Source organism: Rhipicephalus sanguineus, chromosome 9 (assembly GCF_013339695.2).
Source record: "Rhipicephalus sanguineus isolate Rsan-2018 chromosome 9, BIME_Rsan_1.4, whole genome shotgun sequence".
In the NCBI taxonomy this organism is placed as follows: Eukaryota; Metazoa; Arthropoda; class Arachnida; order Ixodida; family Ixodidae; genus Rhipicephalus; species Rhipicephalus sanguineus.
The window spans coordinates 83,335,375-83,358,339 of NC_051184.2; the positions used below are offsets into that span (position 1 = coordinate 83,335,375).

The following is a 22,965-nucleotide window of genomic DNA, read 5'->3' on the forward strand; positions in this document are numbered from 1 at the left end:
TCCTAATGGCGAAGCTCAAGCGTCCTCCAATTTTTTTTTCCTGTGGTTCACGTAGCACTTTCCTGAGGCAACAAAGATATCTGCCACGGCAAGCCAAAAACAGGACAAAAAAAGCAGGCAGGGCTGGGTCGTTTTCGCTTAACAGCCTGGCTAGGAAAGCTGTAGTGGACCGTTCACTGCGTTCATGCGCGTATTCTCGTTCATTTCGCCGCTGCGCTCCTTTACACTGCGCTCGTGGACTCGGCGGTCGACACTCGCGCTGTTCGGTTAAAAAAATACGCGGGTGTACGTTCTTCGTGAATAATTCACAAATTCTTGAATACATTGGCGGGTGCCTTTCGCCATGAGATAGCGTCAGTTTATTTTTCGGGAAGTAAAATGCATTATTGATCCGGCTTTACACAAAGGAAGGTATGTATTTATGATTCCTGGCAACTTGATTCATACACAGTCTGTGCTTTTTCTTCTTTACAAATCGAGGCGTACGCTGTATCACAATCTGGTACTGGTTTCTCAATGTATTCACTCCACACATATTGCTGACACTGTTCCTCGCCTGGAATAAAAGTAGACACATTCGGCTTGGAATATATTTGTGGAACGTCGGAAGCAGTCTTCAGGAGGAGGAGGAAGAGAAAGACGAAAGGACAGGGAGGTTAGCCAGTTCTCAGGCAGGCTGGCTGCCCTGTGCTGGGGCACAGGAGTAAGGGAAATAAAAGATGATAGAAAAGAGATGTTACAAAAAATAGAGAAGTGGAAGAAGGAAAAGGAGAAAGAAAGAGAAGAATAATACGGTAGACCACGCTGCTGAAAATCTGCCTCTAAGAACAGTTGTCCTCAAGAAACGCAAGAACGCTCTCAGAGCCTTCTGCGCGGAGGACGGCCTGGGTTAGTGGCCTCTGACGCTTAATGCGCCGAAACCGGAGCACCGGAGTAGCTGTCAGTTGAGATACTCGACTGCCACGCAGAGGGCCCGGGTTCAAATTCCGCTCAATCCCGGATAACGTGTTTTAAGCCGGGGTCCACCAAGACTTCAGTGACATATTTCCGTCACGGAAATGACGTCGAAAAAAGCACACAGTCACATGGCAAAGAAAAGAGTTCCACCATTGGTAGTCGAACCCACGACCCCTCGATCCGTGACAAGAGATGCCGGGCACGCTATCCACTGCGCCAAAATCACACACTCTGGAGGATTTACCAACGTGCCTTTTGTATGTCACACTTTCTTTCGCGGTGCTCTGGGTTGGCGGTGTGGTGTCGCCTTCTGGGAGCGATAACATGAAGTAATGTATTCCGACCGTGGCTTCCGCGATTAGCTCCTGCAACGCGATGGATTAGCTCCTTAGCGATTAGCTCCTGAACTGCAATGAACCCGCCGTTCTGCGGTGTTAACGCTAGGAGACGACGTTGTCGATACTATTGTGTTGTGGTTTTCACAAACTTTCTTTACACTGTACTATAGTAAATGCAGTCTTTTTATGCAGCAATCAAAGAATCCGGCCCGTAAGGAACGCCTATAAACGCGGACAACGTCAAACGCAGCGGTCGAGACAGCAGCCGTTCTACTAGTAAAAGGCGCAATGGCGGCACCTGGTGGCGTCTACACAAACGGGCACGCGCACACGCGCACACATGCTACGTCGCAGTATATCAGCCCCTTTACGGACACCGGCAGCGGCGGACAACTTTCGCCACCACAATCGGCTGTTGTGACCTCATCTTAGCTCTCGCTGTAAATCTTCGCGCAATCAGCGCCATTTTTTCGCTCATAACCAACCTCGCAGCATCGACACCATATTTTTTAACCGAAAGCCTCTAATGTCATACTCGCGGCGTCTGCCGTCCGTGCCCTGGAACGGTGCTAGCTGTGGCCTCTCCCCGTCACACTCTCTCAGCAATCACGTGACGGCGCAGCGGCGCATAGCAACAGTTACGTCTTGCTCCTTCCAAAGCGCCTTGCGCGCACGTTGCCGCCGCGTCCAGTCGAGTTATGGCCCGTTCACGCTAGCGGCAAGCCTGCCGTGACGGCGCTCTGCCGTAGAACGTCGGCCGCCGCGGTCCGCGCGAGAGCTGTCCAACGTGCACGGCAAGCTTCACCGGCGAGGCATTCGAGCCTCCGAAAAACATGGCCGCACTGCCAAAGCCAGCTGTCGTCCACCTCGAATCTATCAAGTGGCCACCCTGCGCTCTGTAGCTTGTAAGCTCCGAACTGATCGTTTCATTTGCTTAAGATTCTTGTCCTTAAGCTTCGAACAGCAATGTAGTTGTGCCGATTCGGCCCCGTTTTTGAGAACCATACTCAAATAATCGATGCTGTAGGCTTGGAGAGTCGAGATGGGCGCTTCCGAAATCTCGGAGGACATAGATTACGCGTTTGTTAGTTGTTTCAAATTCTCCATAGGTGGCGCCGCTTGACCTGACGCCAGCTTTGGGACACGTTATTTGGTATTAAGCTACGCTTTTTTTTAATACCGGACAAACTAAAACACTGTATTGACTGCTGGAACCATGCCTTGCAACGACATGGACGACATCCGCACTTCTGGCGTGAAAACATCGGAGGGAGAAGCAACCATTTCGAAGCGTCCCGCGGCAGGCGCAGAGGACACGGAAAGCCGAAAGAAGACGATGCGGCGCGCCGCTGTATCTTCTCCGTCGCTGATTGCCCACGTCGCTCTGGGGCTGCCGGAGAACGGCGCGAAAATGAGTTTTGGGCCTATTCTCCCAACGGTAAAGAACGGCTGACGTGCGCGAACGAAACCGTTTGCGCACGGCGGCCTGAGTACGGCAAACGGCAAACGGCGAGCAGCCGTGGTGCTAGCGTGAGCGGGCCATTAGTCGGATGGCTCCCAAGCGGCCTGGTGATGCCTTCACGGCGGCAAGCGGTTCAGAGAATCACTCCACGAATGCGGATTCCCCCGATACCATGGCATAGTCAGTCGAATGGCCAGATGCTTTCGCCAAACACACTTTGTGATTTACAAAGTGTCCTTGAATTTTTCCGCGACGCGGCTGTTTAACAGTACCGCAATAAAAGATAAGTGAGAAAAACAGGTGACGCGCATGTGACAGCAGCCGGACGAAATCTGAAGCCAGTATCCCGCAGTGCATGAAAAAGAATCGCAATACCACCAATTTTTTTGATCAAGTATTCAAAATTAGGTGTTTGCTGCTTAACGTTCTTGCTATGGCTAAAAAAGCTTGCTTGCAATTCCTAGTGTTCCTCCTACTAATCTACTATTAAAAATGTGAATATTGCTCCTATTACCCTGTCTTTTCGGCTTTGTTTTTTTTAATTTTCCCGCGTAGTGGGCAGGTATCATCATCGCACCGAGCCAGCAACCAAGCAAGCAAACTCATAGAGAATAAATCGTTCGAACACCAGCACGATTATGCCTACAGATCACACAGGACCTTAATCCACGTGTGAAATTCGGAAGAACGGGCACCCCTATTTGGGACATAGACACTAAGACCGTTTCCAGGCGTCAGATATCTTAGGGACTTCCCACCGTCTACCGAGCTGTGGGCCACGCACCTTTAAGGCTCGTTCACACCGGCGACTAGCCCTGGTCGCGCGACCATTTGCGACTGCAAGTCAAAAAGCGACTCAAAGCGACTTATGTTCACACTAGAGGTGTCCACGGGCTCCGAGTAGCCCGAGCCCGACCCGGCCCGCGGGGCGGGCTCGGGCGGGCCGACGTATTTTCACCTCGGGCCCGGGCCGGGGGGCTGCTTGGAGTTTTATCGGGCCAGGCTCGGGCCCGGCGCAAAGCCCGACTCAACCCGAAACATAGAGAATGAGCGGGAATTGTTTTCCAGCACGCATACAGCGCCTTTTCCGCTTTTCCTTTCCATTGCAGTTGTTCGGCGAGTAGAGCGACAGAGGTGAGAATGTAGCAGTTACAAAAGATGAGCTCTCCGATTATCTCTATGGAATCGCCCTCCTGTCCATCTGAAGTTTTAGTCTTCTGGAAAAAACAAGCAGCAGAGATATGCCAAGCTTGCCAGGCTGGCAAAAAAGATATTAGCAATTCCGGCGACGAGTGCAAGCAGCGCACGTAACTTCAGTTCGGCGGGCTACATAATGCAAAAGCGCCGCACATCGTTGAAACCGGAATCGGTGGACTGCTTGCTGTTTTTGCACGACAGTTTGTAATCTGTGCAATAGAGACTGTTCGTCGTGTGACGTTTGATCATATTTTATATGCTCAATAAAATGCAAAATTACCGGAAAACGATGCTTTGCTTTCACAGCGAACCTTCAAAAAGCCGGGCCGGGCCGGGCCGGGCCGGGCCCGGGATTGTGTTTTCGTACGTCGGGCCGGGCCGGGCGGGCTCGCAGCCCTTTGCCGTCGGGCTCGGGCGGGCCTTCGACAAAGTCAGCGGGCCCGGGCCGGGCTCGGGCTCGGAAATACGGCCCGTGCACAGCTCTAGTTCACACCTGCGTGCGACCTCTATATGTCGCCGCATAGAATTCACGTCTGCTCGTATATAGCTCGCATTGCCATTACCCCGTAAAATGAGGTGACGTCCTGTTCCTGCGCATGTGATTGGCTCAGAGCTGTGCGACTGCAGTCGCGCGACTGATAAAATCGAGCAGCGCGCGACTGAGTCAAAGCAGTCGTTTTGCGACCAAAACGGCCATTTGCGACTAACTTAGTCGCGCGACCGTTCCTGGTCGCCGGTGTGAACGAGCCTTTACTGCGCTGTACAGCTTCAAGGCTGCTACGTTTGCCATCACAATGTTTGTTGCTATTCAGCCAGATGGTCTCCATCAGCTTCATTGGCCTCCGACCGTCACCATAAAACTTGTGAGACTAAGTGCTTTTTCTTTCGTTTGCTTTTGAACCATGATGCGTGTGCTCATTTACGTGTAGGTGTATTTTATACGTGCAGATTTGTGCTAAATGTCTTGTCAGTCATAGGTGCGCACCATCGCCTCCATTTTTCGCGCGGCTAGTGTTTTGCAACGTGCGATCTCAAACATCACAAATACATACCAATCTACATGGATTAAGCAGCAACTTTAAATGCATTGTGTTTATGTTACTCAAGCAACGCCGCTTTTTGAGGCTCAAGCGGCACCATCCGGGAGCCCGATTTTGAGTCTCATTGCGGGTAAGTCTCAAATTCAGGTGGTGGTAGCTTGCAACCTCTGTCAGTAACTATTGTTTGTACGGCATTTAACAAGCTACTAATTTGGATACACAAGTGAACAGTCATCAATAGCGAAGAAACTCATTGTGGGTGGGATTTTTATAATCAAAAGGCGTTTGGGATGGTTGAAATATCACTTACCGTTTTCCCTATGCGTAAGAATACCGCAACGCTCTTCAGTGTCTATGTGTCTCACTGTATACTCTCTACTTGGACCTTTGAAAATAGATAACACACATTAGGTGCTGTACGCGTGGTCGTACGAAAGAAATATGTAAAGTACAGGCCATACCTGACACATCAATGGCAGCTGCAAACACGCGGATGAGAATGTAATGATAGACAGTTATAGTTTAGCGGGCTTAGCGGGATGGAAATGCGCATGCTCGGTACGCTAAACCACCCGTACCATTTACCTTCCGCACGCTGTTTTTCAGATTTAGTGTTACCGCGTGTGCGTGGTTAACGGAGTATACGTATAACATGGCGGCGGTTTTGGACGCCCGCTTCGAAATGAATTTAGCGCTGATATGGACGCATCCACTTCTTTCGTAGCAAACGACTGTGTAAAATAGGCTTCGCTTGCCTTCAGGTAGCTTCGACGACCGAGCACAACGGATAACTTAGCGTTGTTTTTGAGATCGCTTCCCATTGCGAACGTTCCTAGGCCTAACAAGAAGAACGGTGTAAACAAATCTGCAACGTAACATTTTTCCCTTTTGGTGCGTTGTTCATGTTTATTTATTTTTATTGTTACTAAAAAAATAGTAATATTGATGCGGGGATACAGGCGAGCATTCTCAGTTTTTTTTTCCTTTTCATTTTTTTAACGCATTCACCCTCTGCTAGTTGGCGCCACCGCCTAACCTTAGCACGTAAACATTATCCCGCTAAACTAAAACGCGCTGTCTGCAACGAACCTACGAACGTCTGCGGCATGGGGACGCCATTCCCTTAACCCCCGCTATCACGCTAACGCTGAACTAAAACTCTCTAATGTGAACGCTGCGAACATCACAAAATACCACCTCGATCATAAGCATGCCTTGTGTTACTTTTATAATTATGTAATACTATAATATTCGAGGTGTGAAAATACACGGACTCGGAAGAAATTTATATACTCAACGGTAATGGCGTATATAAATAGCTCGCCGTCAGTTAGCTGACGGACGTACGCTCTGTGGTCGAGTGGATTCGCGATGCGCAGCGCGCATCGCGAATATATATATATATATATATATATATATATATATATATATATATATATATATATATATATATATATATATATATATATATATATATATATATATATATATATATAACGTCCGTTTGCAAGCGCTCCAATCGCAATTCGCTAACAGTTAAAAAGCATATGCTCAACAGTGGCTAACTATAAGGCACGTTCAGAAGTAAACAAAAGCTAGCGTGCGACGAGCCAAGGAGTCGAGCAGTCTGCAAGAGTGCTGGCGAGTCTTCTCGCGTCAGATGGCATTGCACACAAGTTTTCCTCGGGAGTCTATAGCTTGGCCACCTATGCAGGTGGCATCCTGAGTATATATACACTGGCAACAAATGAGCGGAGATAGACCGGTGTCGCATACGTCCTAGTAAGCGTCCAGTAGGGGGCCGTGGCTGTCGCTACAAGCCGATGGTTTAAGACAAACGAACCACGATTCCAAGAGCTCTCCTTTGCCCCATTTTCGTTCACGAGCCAACGTCGCCTCATCGCTTACGTCGAAGCTACGTCCTGTGCAGGGGTGTGCATGTGTGCATATGTGGCGAAACGTCTATGCCATTTTGTTAATATTTGTTTTGTTAAATTGGAGTAAACTTTTTACAATCAAGAATTCACCCGTCTTTTCGATTATTTTTGCATCAAAAGAGATGTGTATATCCTGCACCTGCGATTTTCTCATGGAAACGGAGCGCTGTCTTTGTTGCCAGCCCGCGCGGCACACTGCCATTTCCCCGTTTTACGATGAAATGGCCCTGTGAAACCTTCCTCCCGGAAGTCCTTTACGTGAGGGGGCATCTTCCGGAAAGGCGTTAATGTGCAGTGACACTGTTATAAGTTGCCACTCTAGCGTCGCCAGCGCGAAGTCGGCAACGGGAATGACAGCAGGTTAGGTCGTTCCGTACGCAAGCAAATACAGGGAAGAGATGCGAGACGTGTTTGGAAAACAAAACAACTTTAATCTAGCGGTATCGCAGCTCAAGGAATCTCAGCAGTACAACACCTAAATCAAACTAACATACGTATTTTTGTGCCAGAACGAACAACATAACTAACGTACGTATAAAATCGATCAATCAGCAATTCAGCACACAAGAGGCCAGTATCACACATTTAACAAACAGCAGTAGATATTAACGCAGGCTGTACATCTAGGTTAACAGCGGACGTTAATCGAGTTAACAGTAGCTAAAGATGTGAAAGTTCGAAAGTATAAACAGATGAAGGCATACGTGCGATGACCCGAAGCGTTGAGTCCCCGAAGATCGGATGCGAGAAGTCACAGAGAGGTCTGGCACGACTGCGATGTCGGAGGAGTTTCAACGTTGATCTTTCCGGGGGCTAGTGCTTGAAGGCTATCTCAGACGGGTTCAGCTAACTTGAAATTGAAGTTTGGATTCCTACGTTGCAGATATTATTTACGCGTCTCTACGATACGAACGGCTAAGTTCAGGTGGTCAGCCGATACAGAGCCACACTAAAAACTTGCAGAAGGGATATTTGCTGATCTGCTTCTACACCATGTTAGACAAGCAACTAGACTCAATAGCAGGGTGATATCCCTTCGTGTCCTCCACTTCTTTTACTGGGGGGTCTTAAAGAGACCTCCACATGGGTTCAATCGTGTGCATTACATTGTTACCTGCTAATCCCTAAAAGCATATTGACCACGCCCCTTTTTACAGCGGAAGCTGTTATGAGATCACAAAAACGGTCGTTTTTGGCACCGTAGTTGTCCGCCGCCGCCGCCGGTGTCCGTAACCACTATCGCTCGAAATAAGAAAAAAAAACGAAATAAGAAAAAAATTCCTGGATCGAACGAGGTTCGAACCGGGCCCTCTGCGTGGGAGCCCAGTGTTCTACCTCACAGCCATGCCGGTTTTCTTTTTCCTTTATCGCCGGTTTATTAACGTCACATGTACATCAATAACAGACACCACTTACAGTAATACACAATGCTACAAGATTCTGTAAAGATGAAAATAAAATAAAATAAAAATAAAATAAAAATAAAAGATAAATTCCGAGACTGGCTTTCTTTAAAATTCATTAGGGTATGCCAGAGGTTCAACCCTGGCCAGCCAGTCAGGAACAAAGTCTTGTTGTTGGAACACATCTATGAATTGAACATTGCTCTCACGAAAAAGCACACGTGCAGGTCGCCTGTCAGGGTCGCAGTGAAATCCGGCCATTCTCGCCCGCCATAAGCAGTGGAGGCCAAGAAGCATAATAAGGTCAAAAGGCATCCCATCCTCGTTTTCTATCTGCAAAAACCTGGTTCCAAGTGAATGCAGAGGAAACTCTTTCTTCAGTGCTCGCTCAAAAACATCCCAGAGGTAGACCCCTTCCCAACAGTGCAAAAATACGTGATCTATTGTATCCGGTTTTCTACAGATAAAATAATGAGAACCCCGCGGCATGTAAAAACCCCGTTCTCCCAAGAAGGTCCGCACTGATAAAGTACCGAATGTAATTTAAAAAAGGAAGTTTTCGCCCCTGAATGAATTTGCATTTTATTCAGTCGTTTGAGTAGATCTTTTCCTTCGCCTCCACTGTTTATTGACCTAAACATAGGCACTGGAAAAATCGTATCACATATGTCTTTATATAATTTCTTTCGAGTGACTGTAAAGAGATATTCATTTGAGAACCTCACTGACAGAAAATCGATGCTGTCCACAACTTCCTTAAAAAAGCCTCGCGTGGCTCCAGACATATTTGCAGTGCTAACAACAATGTTAGGTAGCACGCGACAAAGGCGTAGCTGGCACACTGTTCGCAGAAAAGGATCTCGCACGTCCCGAAAAAAGAGAAAGCGATTAACTACCTGCCGGACAAATAGATGCGACAAGCTAAGTCTCCTTGCTTTAACTCATCTGAACAGATTCGATCTACTGCGTGTTTCCCAAGTTGACCTCCACACAAAAACAGCGAATTCTCATGAAACCTTTGCACATTCACTCGTGTACAACTTAGTACTTGCATCGCATACCATAACTTGCTCATAAAAAACATATTACATACAGTGGCTCTCGCAAACATTGAGAGACAAGTAACGTTCCACCGTGTTGCTTTTTCTCGCATTAGCTGTACCTGCTCAGCCCAGTATTCATCGGTGCTTTTATAGTGTTAGAGGGGTATACCTAGGTACTTTCCTGGACTTCTAAACCATCGAATGTTGGCAGAAGCATCTGGGACCGATGACCATTCACTATGCCATAGCCCGAGACACTTCCCCCAGTTCACTCGACTTCCGGTAATTTGGCCAATTTCTTAACAACGTCAATTGTCTCTTGTACACGTTCTTTCGATCTACAACATACTGCCACGTCATAGGCATACGCCAAAACCTTCACTTCAGCTTCCAGTAGCCTAAAACCACGAATGCTTTCATTGTGTACAATGGCCAAGAATAAACTCTCAATGTAAAGGGCAAACGAGAGAGGGCTAGCTGGGCAGCCCTGGCGAACACAACGTTCCAGCTTTATAGCAGCTCCCGGCATCTTAATGATTAATCTAGTGGTACATCTCTGATACGCGAGGACTACTCCCTCTGTAATTACCGATCCAACATTAACATGGTCAAGTATGGTAAATACGACATCATGCGGTGCACAATCAAATGCCTTTTCAAATTGAAGCTGTAATATCGCTACAGCTGAATGAAAAGCATCACAGCATTCAAGGACACAACGCATCGTTGTGTGTTCGTCAAAATGGAACGCCCCTTGATGCCACACGCCTGGTGCTCACCAGCTATTTCTTTTTTTTATTGATATGATATATAAGGAGATGTTGGCGCACAATTATGGCGCCGGCTACTCCTTAGCCCTTGAATGAAACTTGAACACATATCTTAAAGTAAAACATACAAGGCAGTTCATGTAAAATAGAACACTCGGGCACACATATGCGAAAACACACTTATAGGGACATATCACAGCAAAATGATAAATAAATGTTGCAAAGACAGCGAATGAAGTCTCTGATAATGTCCGTCGTTAATATTTGGTCCGACCAGCACAAAACAGCAGAGCACACGTATTCGCTCGTGAGTACCATAACAGTCGATACGTTATTCACTTCAGCACACACATATGATGGGTGTCATATGAGACTGCGCATAATAAGTACGACATGTGTTATACAAATGAAAGTTCGGTATTTCTTAGTACTTGTCAGCAATGCCACTGTCTTGTTTCTTTAATAACGGACTGCAATCTACCTGCAAGTATTTTCATGAATATTTTATAGTCGGTGTTAGTTAGTGATTAGTATTGTTATGTATTGTTATGTTGTGTTGTAGTATTATGTATTATTGTAGTATGTAGTTATGTAGTATGTAGTTGTAGTATGTAGTTATTAGTTATGTAGTTATGTAGTATTGTTATGTTAGTTAGTGATTGGTACGACGTAAGTAATTTTAGCTTTGCTTTTTCCTCGGTCTTTGGAATGAGAACTGTGTGTGTCTCCGCAAACAACGGCGGTAATATTTTGGCTTTGTAAGCTTCCTCGAAGACAGCTAGCAAAACTGAGGATATATCTTTTTTGAACGCCTTATACCATGCCGCACCCAGACCATCTGGTCCAGGCGACTTTCCAGGAGGGAGACAATCTATTGCGTTTTTAATTTCCGAAACTGTTATGGCTAATTCCAAATTCTTTTTTGTTTCTTGAGATAACTGTGGTATCCTCCCAAGGAAAGCGTCTTTGAAACGCTCTACGTCTACTCGTGCACCAGCAAAGAGAGATTTGTAGTAGCGAAAGAACGCGTCTGGTCGTACATGACTTGCATTCCATCATTTTCATGATACCACCTCTCACTTAAGTTCGTCATATAGTCGCGTCACGCAATACCAATTTTAGTGTATATTATGCAGGCGAAACGGCCGCGAATGCACCATGAGCGTCGCATGTAAATCATGGCATACATGTCATGGATGTCATGGTTTTCATGCTACCACCTGTTATTCATGTTCTTCATACAGTCACATCGCACAATACCGATTTTGGTGTATATCAATCTAGCGAAACGACCGTGAGTGCGCCATGGGCGTGGCATGTTGACCATGCCGTACATGACATGCATGTCATGATTTTCATGTTACCACGTGGCAGTTATGTTCGTCATACAGAAATGTCTGGTCATACCAGTTTTCGCATATATCCCTTCATTTAAACGACCGCGAGCGCCCCAGACCATGTCATGTAAATTATGCTGCACATGACATGCGTGCCATGATTTGCATGTTAGGACCTGTCATTATGTTCGTCATGAACTCTTGTCACGCCGTGCCAATTTTGGTATATGTGAAATTAACGGAACGGCCGCAAGAGCCCAAAGGCCGTGGAATGTAAATCATGCTGTTCATGACATGCGTGTCATGATTTTCATGATATGACCTGTCATTTATGTTCGTAATAAGGCCATTTTATAACACACCAATTTTGGTATACAACCGATTAACGAAACGGCCAGGAGAGCACAAAGTCGTAGGCGGCTAGATAGATAGATAGATACGCTCAAAGTCGCAGAAGTTCGCTAAGAAATGCTTCGCATTTAAAAAATTACACCATCTCCCGCTAAAGGGGACCATGAGGTGATGCGAAGCCGGAGCACTTGCACGATCGCGTTCCGTTGGCGTTCGTTGGGCATGCTACCGACCTCGCGTCGTGGAACGCGAAGAGGGACGCTACGCGCGTCGTATCTTCCATCTAGCCTGGCCGTTAATTCTCACAGGGCGACGGGCCCATATTGCTGCGCGTCCGTCCCATTCGGGATTCTACTTCCAGACGCGATAGTGCACGGTCGCAGCTTTTGGACGGCCCTATCTGATCCGTGCCGGCTGTCGCACTTCGCATCTTCTGCGCCTCGTTTTCGCTAGCGTTGGCGCAGTTTGGCGCAATTTTCTTCGATTTTAGGCCATTTCGCGGCCTCTTGCAAGTGCTTTAGCGTTCCACCCCGCGCCCCTGCCGCGGCCGGTCGCCACCGGCGTGGAGTGCGTGGTTGAAGGACACACGATTTCGGCAGAAGAATGGTCGGACGGCTCCTGGCAGCCGTCGCCCGGTTTTCGCGCCCAGGAGAAGCGACGGCTCGAGCTCCGCCAGGCCACGCCGCACCAGAACGCCGCCCAGCAAGAGTCGGCTACACGAACGACATGAAACCGCGCCCGCCGCCCCAGCGAAAACGCGGACCACTACCTAGGATGCCAGCTGACACCATACACATCGTGGGACGGCCAAAGACTCCGTCGACCTTACCAAGCTGCCGCCATGGCAACTGTACGAAGCCCTGCTGAAGGCCGCGTCGTTACCGGACCAGCCACCAGCATCCCGCGATAAGCTACGTGTTCACCCACAAACAACACCTTCACCATCAGTGTGCCAGACTCCGTCCGAGCACAAGCCTACCTTCGCATCACGTCCTTGCAGATAGGAGACCGGACCATCGAATTTCACGTTTACGCCCCACGCCCGACGATGCCTTCGTGGCATCATGTTCAATGCCTACGACAGCTTCACTAATGACGAAATCCTGAAGGACTTGCAAGAGAGCAACCCAAGCATGCCTGTCGTGGGCGGCCGCCGCATGGGAAGGACCAACCACGTACTCGTCACCATGCTTGGAGACTGTTTGCCCCGATGGATACTCTATCACGGCGTCTACATTCGCCTCTACCCCTTCTACCCAAGAGTAGAAGCTTGTTTCAACTGTCGCAAGGTCGGCCACCGAACTGACGTTTGCCCCCATCCAAAACGCAACCGCTGCTCCCGTTGTGGCCAGGACCACCCGCCGACCCCACAGGGTACCCAACCGACGTGCCTTGCCCGCTCTATCGTTTGTAATGGCGGTCACGCAACGAACAGTTCGAACTGCAAATATCGTTTTATTAAGAAGCCCATCCCATCCGACAACGCGCCGAAGCAAGCACACAACCAGGAGCCACCACAGCAGCAGCCGTCGATCCTCCGCCAACAGTCGCTCACCGTCACAAGAGCGGTCGCTCCCGCCTCCCGGCCAGCCGCAGCAGCAGGAACAGACCAGCCGCTCCAGATCCCACACCCGTCGCCGGTACCGATCGAGGTCCCGAACGCGGTCCCGATCACGGTCCCGTTCGACCAGCCGCTTCAACTCGTCCTCGTCGCCCCTCCCCTGCTCGCCGAATTCATCCCAGGGATCGTCACCGTCTTCGTCCACGCCCGGTCCAAGAAGCTCGCCTGGGCCCAAGGACCCCCGGAGTCGCTCAAAGCGTCGCCGACGTCGTCGCCAGATGCACAGGTGAGGGAGCTGGTCAGGGAGAACTCCTCTCTTAAGGCACAACTGTCCTCGCAGCAGTCTCAGATCTCTAAATTAATGTCCCAAATAGGAAACCTTACACAATACATCAATCATTAGAAGCAAAGCTAGACAGAACCATTGCGCAACTACCCGCAACCGCGCCGCAACCGATGGAAGCTACCTCTCCGCCGTCCCAGCCGCAATCGCAGCCCGCGGGTAAGCGTAAAGCAAACACGTCTACCGCGTCGCTTCATGCGGAAATAGAAATCGCCGCGCCGGTCTCGAAGGCAGTATCCGCGGCTCTCACGACCTAGACGCCAAATTCGAAGCCCGTTTCAACACTCTGCAACAGGCCATTGCGGACACGAACAGCTCATTGAACGCCCTCAAGAGTTATACGGAGGCCACCAATACTTCACTAAACACCCTCAAAATTACACGGAGGCCACCACAGCCGAAATCAACGCGCGCCTCGAGCGCCGCCAGCGTTCGACCACGTTCGGCCAACCTGCCACGCTGCAGGCGGGCCCCAAACCCGGAACGGCTTAATCATGGCGCGTCCTACACTGACCGTGTGGCAGTGGAACTGCAGGGGGTACCGTAAGAAACGGAGCCACCTGCAGCAGCTCGTACAGAAACTGCAAGCTGATCCACAGGCGACGGAACCGGCCCCGGATGTTATCGCCTTGCAAGAGACATCCACCTCCTCCACTCTCCCCGGTTACGCGGCTTACCATCAGCTCGGTTCGCACCCTTCCCCCTGCACATCTACGCTCGTTCACAAAGGCCTCACGGCCGTACAGCACGAAATAGAAGCCACGGGCATTCAGCACACGCTCGTTGAGATTCTCCCTCGCAAGCGCACAGACAGGTCGCTGTTCGTCCTGAATGTGTACAGTTCCCCACGTGAGAAAGCGGCAGACTTCTCCCACCTCTTCAGTGAGACGATCGCTCTCGTCGGTGACGCGCAGCTGCTCTTGCTCGGCGACTTTAACGCACGTCATCCAGACTGGGGTTACGTGCACACGGACCCGAAAGGCAGAAAGCTCTGGTCGCTAGTACAAGACCTTCGCCTCACCCTGCTTAACGACCCGCAGCAGCCGCCTACACGCATAGGCAACAGTGTGTGCCGTGACACCTCGCCAGACCTCACGTTATGCAAGAACGTGACGCGCGCTACTTGGGACAATACGGGACTCTTGGCAGGCAGCGACCACAACATCCTCGCAATCACAATCGAGACGCGCCTAAGTAAGAAGCCGAAACTCACGGCTCGCATTACCGAGTGGCCGAAATTCCGCAAGTTGCGTGAAGAAAGAGCGTCCGACACCATTACCGACATCAACGAATGGATCACCTCATTACAAGAGCACGTGCAAGCCACAACCCGCGAGGTGGAGACCACCGCCGACTTGCACACAACCGACTCTCGCCTCCTCCACATGTGGGACGCACACGCTGGCCTCTTGCGCAGGTGGCGACGGCAGCGTCACAACAAGAAGCTACGCCGCCGCCTCGAGACTCTAGCGCGCGAAATCGAGAACCACAGCCTCGCCCTCGCGCAACAGCAATGGGGCCAGCTGTGTGACGGCCTCAATGGGCAGATGAGCTCCAAGAGAACGTGACACCTACTGCGGCAATTGCTCGATCCCTGCTCGTCAAAATTGTCTGCACAAAAACAGCTGCAACGGCTTCTACATCGCTACCCTGGCACGGACGCCGAGCTGCTCGACGAGCTAGTTCTTCGTTACGTGAGCCTCGCCTCGCCAGACGCGCCGCCGGAGAAATTGCCCCCGTACAGCGGCAAACCGAACCCCCCACTGGACGAAGATATTACGGAAGCGGAAATCTACGCGGCCATGCTGAAGCTACGCACAACCTCGGCGCCTGGTCCTTACGGCGTAAGCAACAAGTCCCTTCGAAACCTGGACGCCAAATCGGTGGCTGCGCTCACGCAGTACGCGAACGAGTGCTGGCGCTCGGGCCACATACCGCAAGAGTGGAGGCACGCGAAGCTCTTATTTATCCCCAAGCCAGGCAAGAAGGTGGACATCACCAACCTGCGCCCCATATCGCTCACCTCTTGTCTTGGCAAGCTGATAGAACACGTTGTCCTAGCCAGATTGCAGACCTACGCTGAAGAAAATGACCTCTTCCCTCCCACGATGCTCGGCTTCAGCGCCCACCTATCTATGCAAGACGCGCTCGTGCAGATACACCACGACCTCCTTCGGACCCCGCCGAAAGCCGGCACTCGCGCCGTGCTCGGTCTTGATCTTCACAAGGCCTTCGACTCGGTGCGACACACGGCCATCGCCTCCAACCTTGCCGCCATTGACACCCGGGCGAGCGGACGTACAACTACGTATGCGACTTCCTCTCTACCGCACCCATCAAATTTCGTTGGCCGGCGGCTGCACTTCTAAACGCCTCACACTCGGAGACAGAGGCACCCCCTCAAGGAGCTAGTTTTGTCTCCATTCCTATTTACCTTGCCATGCGCACGCTCCCTTCTTCACTCGATCGGATCCCGGGTCTCCGTCATACCATCTACGCCGACGACGTCACGCTGTGGACGACTACGGGCTCAGACGGACAGATCGAGAAGACCCTCCAACGTGCGGCCGCCGCCGTCGTTAGCCACGCGACGCAGGCGGGCCTCACGTGCTCGGAGAGCAAGTCGGAGCTCTTACTGCTTCGCCCTCCCGACCGCCGTAGGAATAAGTCTCCTCCCCTACCGGCCATCCACGTCTATGTCAACGGTGTAGCCGTACCACACGTTGACAACATCCGCATTTTAGGCCTATTCGTTCAAATCGAATCAGCGCAACACCATTCGCGCTAGAACGCCTCACCGTCACCGTTACTCAAACGACCCGCCTCATCGCTCGCGTGTCGGCTCGAAAGCAAGGAATTGAAAGAACAAGACCTGCTCCAGCTTATCCACGCCTTCGTCATCTCTCGTCTCACGTACGCGCTGCCCTACCTTCGCCTACTGGATCCGAGAGGGACAGAGTCGACCGACTCATCCGCAAAGTGTACAAGACGGCTCTTGGCCTCGTCCGTACGACTTCTACATCGAATGTCCTCAGCCTTGGCATCCACAACACCGTCGACGAACTCATCGAAGCACACCGTACAGCACAAATCCAGCGACTTCGCGGCAGCAAGACCGGCCGCTGGATACTCGCTCGCATCGGCCTCACCGCCTCGCCATCGGGCGCAGACCCGGCCTCAATACCGCCGCCTTTACGTCGACGTTTTTTCATCAAGCCACTGCCGAAAAATATGCTTGCTGGACATCACGACGGTAGACGGCGTGCACGAGCCCAAGCCTTAAACGACGCCTACGCCTCGCGGCCCGATGCGGCCTACGTGGACGCGGCACGCTACCCCTCTCAACCAAGCGCGTACGCACTCAGCGTAATGGCCACTCGCACCCCCCTCGACACCAACGCAGTCTTACGAGTAGCCGGCTCCGTCCGTGCCCTCCACCCTGCCGAAGCCGAGGAAGCGGCCATAGCTCTCGCGGTGACCTCCGGGTTCACCACGATTCTCAGTGACTCGAAAACCGCGATCTCCCATTTCGCTCGCGGTACCGTTGCTCCCGGTACCTTAAGGCTCCTTCAGTCCCTCGCCACTTCGAAGACGAGGGATCCACCTCCCATATCTCTCATCCTGGGTACCTGCGCACGCGGGAAACACGGGGAACGAGGCCGCCCACCGACAAGCTCGAGAATTCGTCACCGAGTGGTGGGCCGCGCCCACGAACCCCGGGACCTCGGCGAGCCCCTGACCTCCTATCACGAAATAGCCAAGCACTATCGCCTCGGGCGTCGAACGAAACCACCGCCGCATCCCAAACTCACGAAACCACAAGAGATCGCGTGGCGTCGCCTCCAAACGAACTCCTTCCCGTGCCCACAGGTGTACACACACATTTACCCCGATCTGTTCAGTCCACACTGCTCGCAGTGTGGCTCCGTCGCCTCCCTCTCTCACATATTATGGGACTGCAGCGAGGATCCACCCCCGCCTGATCTCCTGACCACTCCCTCGCCCGAGGCGTGGGAAAGTGTACTCCGCAGTACGAGCCTCGAAGTACAGCTCCGGGCCATACAACGAGCCGAGGAGGTGGCCGCCAGGCACGGCCTGACCGCCATCCCTCTGTGAAAATATTTTCACTTTAAAAAGTTGCTTCTCTCTCTCTCTCACAGGGCGAGCGGGGAACGCGGTCGACAGGCGGGCGAGAGTGGGGCAGCGTAGGAGAGGAGGGAGAAGGGGAGGGGACGCGCATGCGCTCGAGCTCATCGCGGCGTTGCGCAGGAGAGAATTTCGGCATGTCTAGCCGCGTTTCAGAGGAAGAGTTGAAAGGGGGAGGGGAGAGGGGTATGGGAGAGGAAAAGTGGAGAGGGGAGGGAGGGGAGAGGAGGTGTGTGGAGAGGGTATGCGCATGCGCAGTAAGGGTGGTCACGCCGCACACCACCACCACCACCACCGGATTGAGCTCCGCCTTAAGATACTTCGCATCTAAAAAACGCCAGTCCTGCGCCGAAAGCGCAGCACATTCACAGCGAAAGCTGGAAGAGTGGTATTTCTAGAACCCGTTATGATCCCTCTTGTGGCTACTAAGAAAAGTACACTAGCAACGTACCCACTACGGCACAAATTATCATTTTTGTGAAGTTGGGAAGCACCCACCACGACATTATTCGTCATACTGCGCAGAAGCGAGGAACCATATTTGAGGCATTATGTGCACTCTGTTCATGCGACGGCTGATAACGATGAAGAATTATGGCTGATTCCTTTGTAATGGGTTGGAATCTTTAAACGACCCGCTACAAATGATGTCTTTTTGACTGTGCAAGGAAACTCTAGAAAAAATCCAGATAATTTCCGGCGCAGGTGGCTCTTTTCGTCGGCGGTACATGACGGTACGAAAAAATTTCGGGGGCGGAGGGGGGGGGGGGGGTGCTGTAGCCCGCTCAGCCCCCCTGGCTACTCCACTGGCTCCTTCACTATGACAGCATGATGTTTTCAGTTCCGAGAGTAGTACCGCCGGCACCTAATATGTTGTTCAATAGTATGTATCAGCGTGCTTGAGTGCTTTTTCACGATATTTCATTCCGATCTTCCGATTCTTTCTCGGTTTGTATTGGCCTTCAGTTGCCTACCAGTATTGGCTCCATCAGTGAAGTGAAGCCGCAGTAGGAAGTGCAGCCACCGCAGTTATAGATTCCGTGTTACCTCGCAGCGTTTACAGCTAATTGATTGCTGTATACCTACGACGCGCTTCACTTACGATCATTTGAATACTAAGGCACATATCCTACATTTCAAGGGTTTGGAAGTGCTTCAAATATGCCTTAGCTCTACGCAATGCCCATAGAATGCCACGCCACAAAATAGATGTAAGGAGAACTTTCGAGAGGAGGGTTAGCAGACGTATAACTGGCAGCCGCTCCCTTGTTCGGCTGTTTTTTGTTCGGCTGTATTTCTTGCCTCTACGTTAACCTGATTGTTAACGTAGAGGCAAGAAATAAACACTATAACTTTGACGTTTTGTGCATCACTGAACAAGCGGGGCCCTCCGTTAAAAGACAAATAGTATTCTTTCTTGCATGACGCGAAGTTTTCACGAAAATACGTAGTAAAGCACTATGGGCAAGTCACGCTGCCAAAGATGGCCCACAACGTACGTATTTCAGATCCGCGAGGTTAGCCACGTCGATCTCAAACGTAGTTACGTGGGTTAGTGAAGTGCTATTGTGTGACCTTTTGTGCCGAAATTTACACTGTTTTGCTTTTACGTATCATTCGATGGTGATATTGTAGTGCATGAAACTCATAGCATCGTACATGAGGACTCGCGTAAGCTCGCGATGTCCTCTTTGATAACTAAACAATGCAGGGCCTTCGTAATTTATAGGCGATACTTTAAAATAAGACCTGTTACTTTAAAATGAGACCTGATACTTTAAAACGAGACAGAAAACCGCTGTGATGAATAGTGTGAGCGATTGGGGGCGCCATATCGTCCACAGCTATCGGGAACTACAACCGAATACAGGCCGCGTCGCAGAAGGCGCTTGTTTTGTACATTGTTGATGGGCAGCAAGCAATTTTCTTGTTGTTTGGCGTTTTTAACTCCAGATGAAAATATATGTCCGCAGTACCCCCATGTCCGCACCTTCGAGAGAAACTGGCAAAAAAAAGCTCCAGAGCCCAGACACGTTTCGTTTAATGTAAACACGGTGACATGAAATCGAGTGCTCTCAGAGGAAGTGCTTCAGCTTGATTTTGTCAGTGATGTTGAAAAGGCCGATACTGACGAACAGGATTTTTCACTGGGCGCTCAAGGTAGTGAAAGCATCGATAGTGACAATGACGATGAAGATGCTGCTGCCAACTCACGATGAGCGAGTTGCACTTCCCGTCTCCTGGAGCTCTAAAGTTTTTCCCATTCGTAAGCCACTTTAGGTGAATTCAATGCACAATAATGTGAGATCAAATAAAAGCACAATTGTTCTCATGCGATGCATGCAGCGCAGCTTGTTGTAGATTTTATAGAGTACCGCATACCACCAACAGAAGACTAAAAAAACGTGGCGCGGAATATAGGCCGGGAAACCGTGCTCGAGAAGCGAAAGAGAAAGCGCTAAAGTGACGAAAAGTATAGTTGCGGCCACAAACCACGCCGTTCTGTTGCTAAATGCACTTCACCTGTGCCGCACGAACGGTTTTGTTGTTGAGAAACATTCCACGTTGGGAAAAGCGTGCGTAAGCATGCTTTTAGAGATTCTAGTGTCGAGGTACTAATCAAAACTTCAACATCAGAAAGAAGCGAGCTGCGCACGGCTACAGTCTGAGCAAGTATCCTATGTCTGTCTGATCGCGCGACAGTGGCCCAAGCGCTGCTGACTTGGAAGTTGAACGCCACAAAGACGTGCTTGCTTTCCAATTAGGAAGTAATTCTGCGTTCATTACCGAGCACGTAACGCTGACTGGCGGAACACGTTTTGAAACTCCCGTAGCGTTAAACATGCGGTTTCGAGCAGCAATGATCAGATGCTCGCTGCGGCAAATCCGTCAGACAGGCCCGGCGTGCTACGCACCCAGCCTGTAGACCATCGAACTGCCCTCCAGTTGACACATCAGTTCTAGTTCAGGCGGTTTTTGCATTACGCAGGCAATTTTAGCAGAACCGTTGATGCACAGTAAAATAGCTGAAATTTAAATACACACAGCTGCAAGTAATCAGGTAGCAAGCACTTAGCGCTTTCTGTGATTAGGGCAAGTATTATGGTTTGGTATCCTCATGATTTCATCCGGTGAAAGTCGCACGCGGCGTCCTATCTAGCCGGCGACATGTCGGAACCTGAAGTCATCTTTTGCGTTGGAGAGGTATGGGCCGCCGAGGCTGCTAGGCCTGGATAGTCCTACGTGGACCAACATCAGTGGATGGCGCTTGTCGTATTCGTAGACTACCTGGGCGTATGTGGCCTACGTAGCCTAGTCTACAAAGCGGCTGTCAATCAGTCTGGCATCATGCTCGGTCAGCATGAGCCCATCGCCCAGCCTCGCAAGAAATGGAGAGCACACAGCGTCGGTCTGGCGGTCTAAGTGCACTTTACGGTGCGGTGATGTGAATATCATACGTAACTTTCGTTATACTCCTCAGGGGTCGAGCAATGCTTCGATATAGCTTATTTATTCCTAATAATACAAATGTAATGTTTATTAGACTGCTATAAAAGCGGAGTCAACACTGGAACCACAGACGTTAATCTGATATGACGCCTGTATCATAGGAGTACATATCGTCGGAATATCATGTAGTGTTTATTGCTTGCTTGTAAAATTAGATAGCAAGCACCACAACCACAATTGACGTTGCACCGATATTACGTCTGCATAGGCTGTTTTTCCAAAGCAGTTTAGAGACTTGGCGTGGCTCTGTGGTAGAATACCTGATTGCCACGCAGAATGCTTGGGTTCGATTCCTGCTGGGATCCCAATTTTCATTCTTTCCATTCGTCGGGTCAACGCTGCCGATGTCGGTTTTTCTTAACGCCCTCGCATTTAAGTTACCAATATCTGTTCTCGCCGTTCCTGGTTAGATATAAACTGTCAATCACCTGTGGCGCATACCCGTACACCGAGGCCCGTGGTAAACGGGTATGTGCCACACGGGTCTGGAGGAAAGGGTTTGACGACGTACGTGACAGGATTTTCACGTTATTTATGTCATGACGCGACAATCATATTCGCCAAATCCTATTACCCTCCCATTCCAATTTCGGTCCACACCAAATTAAAGAGGCGATCATGAGAGCACCCAGACGTAGGCGGCTAGATAGATAGATAGATAGATAGATACGTAGATAGAAACGCTCAAAGTGGCAGAGGTCCGCTAAGAAATGTTTCGCATTTAATAACGGGTCATTGCATGAATAACGTCGATTTCCTACCGCGTACGTCGCGAAACCCTTTTCACCGGTGACGCCTGGCACATACCCGCATGCCACAGCCCCTTGTAAGCGGGTATGTGCCACAGGTGATTCAGTCTGTAACGCAGGTAGCAGAATGTACAGCCTCCAGCATTTTTAATATTATCGCGCGAGCGTCGACCGCAGGCAGTATCAGCGCCTTACAACGGCGATATCTGCGAGACCGGCAACAGTACGCGCAGGCGCACAAAGCAGCACTAGCGCAAGCGTCGTCTGCCACGCTGTTCCTTTCAGGACGATGCACGCCCTACCACAAGGACTGTATTAGTCTCCTTAGATAAAATAAAGGAAAACAAAAGCGTTGTTAACAAAACCATGCGCACAACTTAAACCGTGATCTACCGATTCATGTTCTCTTGATCTTTCCTGTGATTGCAGTCAAAGAAACTGCTCAACTGCTGCTCAACTGCTGTTGAACGCAAACGCGGAAATAAAAAAAAAGCTAAACGTCCGTGACGTGTCTATCTCTGATTGTGTGCACTCCGGGCGCCTTTAACAAAGAAAGGGAGTGTTTCATCCTGAAAGGAACAGCCTGGCAGACGACGCTTGCGCTAGCGCTGCTTCGTGCGCCTGAGCGTACTGCTGCCAGTCTCGCAGATTATCCGTTGTAAGGCGCTGATACTGCGCGCGGTCGACGCTCGCGCGATAATATTAAAAATGCTGGAGGCTGTACTCTGGAAATCTTAAAGCAATAACGCGCCTCTGTCGCACGAGATCCTGTACCGGCATCAGCGGCGTCGTCGATGAGCAAGAAATCCCTATGGAAACAA

General features: G+C 50.3%; 1 protein-coding gene across 1 annotated transcript in view; it reads right to left on the minus strand.

Annotated features, from left to right (window-relative positions):
• Positions 1-326: 326 nt before the first annotated feature.
• The window catches only part of LOC119405967 (uncharacterized), a 76,769-nt gene continuing 54,130 nt past the window's right edge, over positions 327-22,965 (minus strand). Inside the window, exons 4-5 of the mRNA XM_037672792.1 lie at positions 5,305-5,379; positions 327-556 (exon numbers count right to left, since the gene is read on the minus strand). Coding sequence (XP_037528720.1) covers positions 420-556; positions 5,305-5,379 — 212 coding nt within the window. The 3' untranslated portion in view covers positions 327-419. The remainder of the gene's footprint in view (positions 557-5,304; positions 5,380-22,965) is intronic.